Source organism: Orycteropus afer, unplaced genomic scaffold, assembly GCF_000298275.1.
Source record: "Orycteropus afer afer isolate SDZICR_OR568_19922 unplaced genomic scaffold, OryAfe1.0 scaffold00396, whole genome shotgun sequence".
NCBI lineage: Eukaryota > Metazoa > Chordata > Mammalia > Tubulidentata > Orycteropodidae > Orycteropus > Orycteropus afer.
Window position 1 is genome coordinate 452726 of NW_006921983.1, and position 11628 is coordinate 464353.

The following is an 11628-nucleotide window of genomic DNA, read 5'->3' on the forward strand; positions in this document are numbered from 1 at the left end:
TGACTCGACGGCACATAACAACAACAACAACAATGGTAATAGCAACCCCTCCTTGGGTTTCTGAGGCAGTATCACTTTGGAAATAGATTGCCCAACCTTCCTTCTGAGGAGTGGCTGGTCGGTTTGAACTGCCAGCCTTCTGGTTAGCAGTCAAAAGCCTTAGGCGCTATGGTAATAGAATTTTTGCTTTGTTGATTATTACTTATTTTCTTCCCCTGTGGCCTTTGCTACACGAAGTGTGATCTGTGGACCAGCAGTCATTGACTTTACCTGGGAGTATGTTGGAAATGTAGACTCTCAGGCCCCATGTTGGAACTGCTGAGTCAAAATGGGCATTTCATTTTAAAAGGTTCTCAGGTGATTTTTATAAACATTAAAGTTTGTGAAGCACTGCTTTAGATAATTATGGAAGTACTAGTAGTTGTAAGGAGCTGTGGTGGTGTGGTGGTTAAGGCACTTGGCTGCTAACCAAAAAGGTTGATGGTTTGAACCTACCAGCCACTGTGCAAAAAAGACGGGGCAGTCTGCTTCTGTAAAGATTTATAGCCTTGGAAAACCAGTGGGAGTCACTGTAAGTCAGCATCAACTCGATGGCAGTGAGTTTTTTTGGGAAAGGTGGTGGTAGTTGTTGGGTGTCATCAAGTTGATTCCAATTCCTTATGATCCCTTGTGACAGAGTATAACTGTCCCATCTTGGCTGTAATCTTTATGGAACCAGGATTGCCAGGTCCTTTTCCTCCCATGGGGACACTGGATTCAAACTACCATCTTTTTGGTTAGCAGCTGGAAGTAGAGAAGAGTGCTTTCTAAAAGAGTTTACTTCTGTTTGATTTGAAATTGTAGTGCATATACCTCATAAGTCAATCATTCCAATTTCAGATATTCAGTAATGCTGAAATAGTGGTTTCAAGTAAACAAAAATGTGAAGATTTGGGTACTAAAATGTTATTATTGTATGCTGAATATCAGAATACTAAAAATGGATGTTACAATCATTAGGCTTAAAGTTTTAGTTTCTGTTCATCTTATTTTCAAGCATTTGAGCTCTTAAGATGCATTTTTGTTTCTCTTAAGAGCAGAGAACATTAAAAAAAATTATGACTAATGAGTCTAAAAGGGCAAATTCTGTTTTCTTTAAATTTATCATAAGTATTTAAATGAACTTTAAGCCCAGTAAGTATCTATCCTTTTTTAAAAAAAAAATTCTGTGGTAAAACATATATAACAAAACATTTGGCATCTTAACTAATTTTAAGTGTACAGTTCACTGTCATTAATTACATTCATCATGTGTGTACCCATACCCACTTACCCATTTTCCAATTTTCTGATCTCCCTGAACAAACTCAGTACCCATTAAGTACTAACTCCTCATTTTTCCTTACTCAAGTGCTTGATAGCCGTTAGTAAAATTTTGTCTTTATGCATTTGCCTGTTCTAGGTATTTCATGTAATATTTGCCCTTTTGTTTCTGACTTATTTAACTCAGCATATTTTCAGGGTTCATCCATGCCACAGCATATATCAGAACTTCATTTCCCTGTGATTTCTTCTGATAATGTATGGTTTTAGTTCTTATATTTAGGTCATTGATCCCTCGAATTAATTTTTGTATATGGTGTGAGGTATGGGTGTGAGGTATGGGTCCACATGCAAAAGAATGAAGTTGGACCCATACCTTACATCGTATACAAGAATTACAAGTATTGTTAGTAGAAAGAGGTTGAGAGTGTGGCAAGAAAGATTTTGGAGGCTGAGGGATAGGGGTACAAATTTTGATCATTTACTTTGTACTGAGAGTCAGAAAATAATGGAGTAGGGAATTACCTGATATTTTTAGCCTGTATTACTGGAAAGACGATGATGCCATGTAACATATTGCAATATAGGTTATATGTTAATAAACTCATACAGCTCTAGTATTAATTTAATTATAATACTGAATTTTGCTCATCTGGAATTTTTTGAGCTCTTTATTACCCTTTATTTATATTTGTTCTCTCAGAAGTATAACTATCAGTAGTGTATAGTATTCTCTATGTTAACTGTAAAGAAGATATTTGAACTTTTTTAACATTAATTAATTTTCAGTGTTTGTGATTTTTTTTTTTTCTGGAGTCAGCTTAATGTTTCACATGGCCTTATAGTAGGAAAATATCCAATATGTTTACATATTAAATATAAACAATTAATATTTTATCCTTCTTCAATATTAATTGAAAAAGCTATGAACTCACCCTCCCTTTTTGTTTTGTATGTCTGCTTTATAATGTAGGGAGGTATGGAAACTTTGGAACTCCAGAAAGAGGTGAAAGAAGAATCAGATGAAGAAGATGATGATGATGAAGAATCTGGGAGATTACGTTTCAAAACTGAAAGAAAAGAAGGAACAATTATTAGGCTCTCAGATGTAACTAGAGAGAGAAGAAACATTCCAGAAACTTTGGGTAACTTTTTTTGCCTGTCTCCCATCTTCTCCACTCCCATTTCAACTTCCTCCATAGTATTGTTAATGATTAATTAAATAGGTTGGGGGGGAGTTGACTTTATAGATTTTATGTCGTCCAGAAGTGGATGACTTGTGTCAGGCTAGTGCCACATTTTGGTGCTATAAAATCCAACCTATAAAATGTCTTGTCATTTCTGGATTAAAAATGTTTGAAAAAAATATTTAAGATTGTTTGTTTTTTAGTAATTTTCATTTTGGAGTCTTTGGCATAGAGCTCCTTTTATGCATACATACATTGTGGTTCCTGGATGACCCTGAGAAGGTGGCATGGAATGATAGCTACAGAACCAGTATATGCTTGCCAAGGCACCATAGGTTGTCAGGGCTAATGCTGGACCACACTGGTTTATTTTGTGTCTTTTATTGTCATCACTATCATTTTTTTTTTCTGCCATTCCTCTCAGTGTTTGATGAGACAAGGTGACTAGTTAATAGAAATAATTAATTGACTATTCTGAGCAAATACGACTTTTAAAGATCTACAGTTGGCTGTTGTAATAAAAGATCTACAGAGATTTTTTTTTTTTTTTGATAGTGACTCTACCTTTCTGTAATGTTTTTTTCCAGTGTTCATTTCAAACAATAAAGCAGTGGTTCTCAAATTTGAGTATACTTCAGAATCACCCAGAGGGGTTGTTAAACAGATTCCTAGGCTGAAACACATTCTTAGACTGACTCCCAGCTTTTCTGATCAAGCAGGTCTAGGGTGGAGCCCTAGACCCTAGAAATAACTTTGTATTTCTAACAAGTTTTGGTGTTGCTGCTACTCTGGAATTTATACTTTTAAAACCACTGGGATACTGTACTGTAGGGAGGGTATGAGAGCAGAAGGACCAGAATGGGTTATACCTTTTCTTCAGTCTTGGTCTAGATGCAAGTTAAGAAACAAATCCCCAGTTGCTATCTTCATTATTTCTTCTTCCTCTTTTATTTTCCATTGTTGTTGTTGTTGTTATGTGCTGTTGAGTTGGACCCGACTCATAACGACCCCTCCTTGGGTTTCCGAGGCAGTATCACTACAGAAGTAGATTGCCCCATCTTCTTTCCGAGGAGTGGCTTGTGGGTTTGAACCTCCAGCCTTCTGGTTAGCAATCACGTGCCTTAGGCACTATGCTACCAGAGCTCCCTAAAATCATTATTTACAGCTGTTTTCAGTCTTATTTAAAAAAAAAAAAAAAAATTCCAGAGAAGCATCAGCATGTATCTAAGTAATTGATAAGAATTCTGCATGAGGATACTAAGCTCCCAAGATCTTCAAATTACGTTAGTGAGCCAATCTTAACCATGTTGCCTTACTAAACAGGATTTATATAGAGATTGGTATGGAGTCTCTGCCCTTCCAAAAACTGTTAAGTTCCACCTTATGTTGGAAGGAACTTGTGTCTTCCTCCTCTGTTGTTGTTGTTATATGCCGTCGAGTCAAACCTGACTCATAGCGACCCCTCCTTGGGTTTCCGAGGCAGTATCACTACAGAAGTAGGATTGCCCAACCTTCCTTCCTCCTCTAGACTCCTCCAATTTCCCTCTTCTTCACCTTTTGGCCCAAGATTTTCTTAGACTTTTCTCAAGTTATGGCATCAAATTGCTAGTTGATTGGAACCAGGACAGTATATGCTTCTAAGAAAAGAGGATCTGAAGTTAGCCTTGGGTAAAAGGAGATGGAGCAAAGGTCCTAAAACAGGAGGATGAGGGAAAAAACAAAGTATCCTTCCTTAGGAGGAATTGGTAACATTATAGAATATGCTTACTGGAGCAAAGACATCTCCATTTTCAGTTGGAAAAAAGATGAACAAGAAAAATACCACCAACACAGCTGGCTGAATACCAGAGGGCAGTGATGTATGTAAGATGTTTTCCTGTATCTAGGGAGAGTACCTATTAGAAGGAGGAGTAAGTGAATAATTAGTTTTCTGCTTCTTTGTCTTTCATCTCATTAGCAGAGCTGTGACTTTGACTACATAAATTGGAGAACTTGATGTGTAAAACCCAGTAATGAAGGTTCCATCATTTTAACAGTCAAAATTACTCATGGGCCTTCCTCATCTGTAGCTAACCTTTGGATACTTTGGATTTCTGATTCATCTTTTCTCTGAGTCACCCTCCCCTGACTCATGATAGTTCTCTGTCTTTGTGTACCTCCAAGGGGCCTCAGCTGTAATAATTTTGTTTCTCCTTATCACAGCCCAAGCATTGATAATTTGTTCTGAAATGTCATCCAGACATACCCACCAGAATACATACATCTTCTTGTGGCAAATGATGTCTTTTAATATTATGAATATAAATAAAAACAATTATTTTGTAATATCATTGATTAATGTTGAGAACACTCCATTCTTTGAAAATAAAGCCAAGTAATGATCTGCCTTCCTCTGTTTCTGACCCTAAGAGTGTATGTGGAATAGTGAGTTCTTTTTAATATCTGGAAGGGAACTTTGTCATTTTTTGTGTTTTATTTATTTTCAGACTTATACTATCATCTTTAAATATGAAGAACACTAATTCATGTGAAGGACAGTCTTGGACACCTAAGGAATCTAGCAAACAGTTGTATAATTGTGTTTTGAATTCAGATTGGATTAGAAGTAGAATCTTGGGCTTTTATCTAGGTTAACATCTTAAGTGGTTAGCTTCCCCCCACCACCACCCCAATCAGGATTCTGGGAGTTAAACATAGAAAATGAGTTTAGTGAATGTTTTCTCATTTCTTCCAAGGATGGTACAAGGCTAGATGCATAGGAGATAAGTTAGTTCATTACCTATAATAGATGCCATAGGGCATATGGACTTAAATCACTCCTCATGGAACGTAGCTGAGAAGAGTTGCTAGAACATAGACATGTAAGAGGATGATTTTATTTTGAATGAAAATGTCCATAGCTGGGTTGAAAAATTGGGTGTCATGGCTCAATTTCCTGAAAGTGTCAGCACCAGAATTTCAGAGTTACCAGTTATGTTTTTTTACCCTATGAAGTAGACCTGAAATTTTTTTTTGAAAGTGGTACAAGTATTAATGAATTAATTTATTCACTAATCTATTCATACATTTATTTTAGTTAGACCCATCTTGCCATGCCAACCTAGTATTCTGTTGAGATTATATCTTAATTAATTTCATTTAGGGCAAAGATGTATGGAAAAAATATTTCATCCAGTAAGAAACAATTTAAGATCATTAGTGCCAGCAATAGTATACTATCCTAAATTTATATTAAGGACTTTGTAAGTTTTTCTTTTATTTCTTAATTTAGTCATCTTGTAAAAAACAAACTCCTAATGTAATTTCAGTTATTTTTATTTTGCCAAGCAAATTGTTTATTTCATAAATATTTATGTTATATATTATTCCAATATGTAATGCTTATAAAATTATATACATGCAAATAAAAGTCTTAAGAACATTTTAAAAAGGGACAATATAGTATGACACTGTTACATTGAGCTATATTTCTTTACTTTAAAATCTGGGCATAGTTCAGAAAAAACTTAAAGTGAAATTAACATTTCAGTTGAAGTTACAAATGTAATTTCCATCCTGTCATATTTTGGTGACCTTTTGTGACAGCTTGTCTCAATTGGAGGAAAGCATTTTTACTTGCCTGATTAAAGATGTCGTTTGAAACCATTTTATTACTGGGGATACTGAAATTAATCTTGACACTTAGAACTACTAGAAAAATAATTGCTGATTCACCACATAAAATGTGTATGTGAACCAATCATGTAGTCAAGATTAGAATAAAAGTCGATGCTTGTTAGAAAGAGATTAAATTTTCTTACGAATGGGTCCTAGATTCTTTTGAACAGGAGGGGATACCATAGAAACAATTCCAACAAAATGAAATGTGGGTTGCAGGTTTTGGAAGAGCTTGGAGGTGATTATGGCATCAAAGGTATGAGACAGACTGTGGTAATATTTAAAATTGACTCTTTAGTGTAGAAAAATGCATAGGACTGCTTCTCAGTATTGTTTAATGAAAAGTTTTTGAAGTGTACATTTATTAGTATAAGATGTATTATCACAGTTTAAGTATTAAAAGAATGGGTCCATATTTAGAATCTTTTTTTGTTGGAGCTTAGAATAATGTGCCAGTGGAATAAGAATCTTTGCTTTGTATCCTAAAGTATGGGGCATAATGGTGAGCACCAACCAGGTGGTCAACAAATGCTTAAATTAGTGAGTTTTTTCTTACTGTGTGACTTTGCTCTCATTTGATATGACTTCCATATCACACTGCATGTTTATAAGAAATCTTTTGTCACAGAATAAAGCTTTTTATAAATCTGAAAATTTGGATGGGTTCTTTAATTCTTTAAGAGATTAGTATATTTTACTTGAGTGATTTCATTAATAATTTTGTTTTTAAATCAAACAACCAATAATGTATTGAGTCTCTGTACCATTGTATGTTATTAATACTTCTCGCACTGGCTTCAATATGGAAATTGTGCTCATGTAGGGACTAGTGTAGCCAACTGATGATAGTAGCAGTTTCTAAAAATTGGGTGGCAAGGACCAATTAAATCGGGAATGATTGCAGAATGCCTAGTACTTTAAGGGCAGTGGTTAAATTTTATCTCCCATCCCCCATTTTTCCCCACTTCCCTCAACATATTTCAGTGATCTGGAATGAAAATATTTTAAAATTTATAGGATAATTTGTATTTTATTACAAAGGAAAAATCCGTCATCACTGAACAGATAATGACTAATGGGTAATGAGTGTCACTGATTTTATCATGTATGCTACTGCTGGTTTAGTATTTATTGAGGGTGAAGCATTTGGTGTTCCAGTGTTTCATTATCATGTATTTCTTTCCTATTTTTTCTCTACAGACTATTTTAGCCTGTTGGAAGGTGTCTAACACATATGCGTTTTTTCAAATAGAACTTTCAGCAGAAGCCAAAGCTGCATTGCTTGAATTTGAAGAAAGAGAGCGACAGCATAAACAGGGACGCTATGGTTCAAGGCGGGGAGGAAGGAGAGGAGGTTCTTTAATGTGTCGTGGAATGGGAGACCAGAGAAGAGAGAACAGTGAGAGGGGAAGAATAAAAGATCACAGACCTGCTCTGCTTCCTACACAGCCTCCTGTAGTGGTAATTTTTATACTTTTATTGTGGTAGTCTTAAACTTCAAAACAAATAAAAAGTGCTTTTATGGATGTTACTTTTTCTTTGATCTCTTCTTAATCGGAAATTAAAGTTTAGTAATGGAATAATGCTTTCTGATCTATAATAAGGTTTTATATATAGTCTTATACATTCAATTCTCCCAGTAATGTAGTAGTAATAAATAATTCTGTGCCACAACTACTTACAAATAAAGAATTAATAAAGGGACCCAGTATCCTCAAATGGTAATAACCATAAAGGAGCCTTGTTTTTATTTTTCAGCTGTAGAGGGGTGCTTCTCTTAAGTATACCAGCACTTAAAATGCTGAATACATAAGCCATATAATTTTGGCAGTCGTTGTTTATTTTAAAAAAGTATTTTTCCCTTTATACTGTATCCCATAGATTTGTCTTAAACAGCAGTTTTTGGCATACTAATTTTCATCCTGTTCATAAACACTTTGATTAGAAGTCAATCATGTATTTGTCATTTCAGTTTAATTCCCTCTGTATTTGAAAAATACAAGTCTCAGAAGCAAAGACAGAGGAATTGTAGTGATTTTTTTTTTCATTTTTTAAATTAGCTTTAGGATTTTATGGCTTTTTCCTTCAGATGCCAATCTTCAAAGCCAAATTTATTTAATATGAATATATGTTCACTGTGTCTACCACATGTCTGTCTTACATTTTTATATGAATTTAGAGGAAAACCATACTTTTATTGTGTGTAGAGATGTCGTATTTTAGGATGCATACATTTGTGAAATAACAAAGTAGAAAAGATTATTGTTTTAGCATGAGAATTCCAATTCTGATATGAAGGAAGAAGACAAACTGTGGTTTAGTTATAGCATGCAGAATTTGATGACATTAGTAACTGTTGCTTGTTTATAAAACTCTTTTGTTTTTATGTATCTCTGATACAAAAAAGGGTTGACCTTCATTTTCTTTTTGCCCTTTGCCATCTCCCTACCTTCACCCCTCAGCCCACACCTGTCATATATTAAATAGTAAATTCAGTTATTTTGATTTGTTGGGGGGAAACAGCCACACAAGAGACCTGTTTTGGGGTAACTGTGACTCTGTGATCTTGGAAAAGTCAGTGAACTCCCTGTTTTCTTATCCAACAAGAGGAAATACATGCCTAGCTCCCCTCATTCAGAGGGGCTAAACTGAAAGAATATGTAAACACGTGAAAAGAGTTTCAGAAGTTTGAGTTGATATGAATCCCGACGTAGATGGAGATCTCCAGAATTCTAATGTGACTGGTTGTTAAAGGTAACTGTGGAGTAGGAATAAACCAAATCACTGACAAGACTATGTCTAATGGAGCTTTGGACTTTAAGCTATATTTCAATCTTAACTAGTCAGTGATGTTTTAAAATTGCCAGTTCACTAAAAAGATCAAGGTTGTGTGAGATGAACTTAATTTCACCTACTACATCTCCCTGTCAAGGCAGACATACTTTGATCCTCCTCACCCTCCCATTTCAGGGCTGTTCTGTCTCTTTAACTCTTCACTCCTAAAATTCTGGAAAGAATTTGCTGCTTCCCAGTTTCTCTTGGTTCCTTACTATCTGGATTTTATTCTTTTCACTCTAGTGAATTGTACTCTTAGATTTGTGACTTTGCCTTTTTGTCAGTTCTTATCCTGTTTGACTACTGTTTGGGTCCTTTGACATCACTAATTATCTCCTTTTTCTTGAGCCTCTCTTTTTGGGTATATGAGATTTTATTCGCATGTTCTAGCTTTGCCCTCTTCTCTCCTTCTGTTTTTTTTCCCAAAACAATTACATTGTCACTCAGGGTTTTGTTCTTAGTCCTTTTTTTATTCATTGTTCTCACTTGGCAGTATGTACCTTCCTGTCATCTTCTGTCTCTGTGTAAATCTTAGTTTCTAATCCTGACCATTTTTAAGTTCTAGAGTCTCTGTTTCTCAGCTGTCCATATATATATGTCTCCAAATGGATGTTTCAAACTTCACTTAGGAGCTCTGGTAGCGTAGTGCTTAAGACACTTGACTGCTAACCAGAAGGCTGGCGGTTCAAACCCACCAGCCACTCCTTGGAAGGAAGATGGGGCAATCTACTTCCATAGTGATACTGCCTCAGAAACCCAAGGAGGGGTCGCTATGAGTCAGGTCCGACTCGATGGCACATAACAACAACAACAACAACAACAAAACTTCACTTGCTTAAAACAACACGTGCTCTTTCCTTTAAAACTCTTTTATGCTTTTGAGTTAATGAGTATGCATTTTGGTCATTTTCAGCTCAGTTCAACTTAACTCAGGCATAACTATGTTAATGTGCTGTATGTGGGGATACAGAAGTGATAGACAAGATTCTTGGTCTTGCAAGTAATTATAAATGTGATGAGTTGGAAGAGAGAATGTATAGGATTCTCTGAGAATGTGTCACAGTGGATTTAAACTAGTACTGGAGTCTTTGGAAAATACCTCCCTAAGGACGGGGCAGTTAAGCCAAGCTATATACAATTTGGTTTCAAGATTAGATTCATTGTACCTCTGAAGTGTCCTTCAGACCATGACTATTTCTTCCATTGAACTCTTGACAAAACCTATTAAATGGTCATCTTCTTTCACCTTTATATCTAAGCCATCTTACCCATTGTTAGCAATAATCTTCATAAAACATACTGCCCTCCAAAGAGATCATCAGTGGTTCCTCATATGCATGTATGTATATGGCATAATGACAAAATCATTTGTTTGCAGTTCAAAAGCCCACCCTAATTTGGCATGTCCCAGGGAAAACAGCTTGTTGTACTAGAGAGTTGATACGTAATATTTTGCTGCTTCTGCTGTTAAGTGGTAGTATAGCCAGTATTGAGTAGTGAGTGGTTAAAAGCACAACTTCTTGGAATCTCATTCTCTCACTTCAGACATCAGCTCTTCTACTTAGTGCTATGTGATTTTGAAAAAAGAACCCTAATAGAACTTACCTCTTAGAATTACTGGGAGGACTAACCCACCAGCTGCTCCATGTGAGAAAGATGAGGCAGTCTGCTTCTTAAAGATTTATAGCCTTGGAAACCCTATGGTGCAGTTCTACTCTATTCTATAGGGTCACTATGAGTTGGAATGGCAGTTGGTTTGGTTTTTGGTTTATCAGTTAATTTACATACAAACCTTTGAATACGTACTTAAATATGGGCAAGACTTGGTACACATTAACTGTTGCTGCTATTGTTACTGTTACTGCTTTCTTCTTTGGTGACTTTGTTATTCAACAAAATAACTCCAAGATCTTTGACTACTTTGAGTATATAATTTCCACACCCTTGCCTTCCTTCATCCTCTTTTACTATGTATATAGGCATACTATTATCCTTTCAGTTCACCAAACAGGTGAGTATTTCTTTCTCTGTGCTTCTTTCGGTGTATATCATTATTCTTTATGCATAGCACATCTCTTTTCTTCCTTTAGGACCTCATTTAGATACTACCTTCTCAAAGATGATGTACTCTGTCTCTCTAGTGGAATGACTGTCTTTCTCTCCCCCTTCTCTCTTTCTAATACTTTTGTGCTTCTCTTCCACCTTGTTTCTGTAACAGGGTTACTTACACATACATTTTGGCTGCTGCTTCTTTTTCATTACCAGATTCTCTGTAGGACAAGGAGTAGAGCTGTGTATGTAGGGAGGACTGAGCATCTTGTCTGTTGTACGCAGCACAGGACTTTGCTCATTGTAGTGATTTTGGTTTTTCCTTTCAAAGTTTATGCCAGGCATTTTGGGGTTGAGATTGGTATTTTTTTCTTTCTTGACTTGAGCTCGACTCACATTGTGAGATAGTACTCCTTGTTGTAAATTAGCATTGTTGTTTTTGTTGTTATGTGCCGTTGAGTTGGACCCGACTCATAGTGACCCCTCCTTGGGTTTCCGAGGCAGTATCACTATGGAAGTAGATTGCCCCATCTTCCTTCTGAGGAATGGCTGGTGGGTTTGAACCACCAGCCTTCTGGTTAGCAGTCAAGTGCCTTAG

The 11628-nt window shown here is 35.9% G+C and overlaps 1 protein-coding gene across 1 annotated transcript in view; it reads left to right on the forward strand.

The window, feature by feature from the left end:
• Positions 1–11628, forward strand: part of RBM33 (RNA binding motif protein 33) — a 205479-nt gene that overhangs the window by 108892 nt on the left and 84959 nt on the right. The window contains exons 9-10 of the mRNA XM_042782629.1: positions 2276–2447; positions 7399–7607. Coding sequence (XP_042638563.1) covers positions 2276–2447; positions 7399–7607 — 381 coding nt within the window. The remainder of the gene's footprint in view (positions 1–2275; positions 2448–7398; positions 7608–11628) is intronic.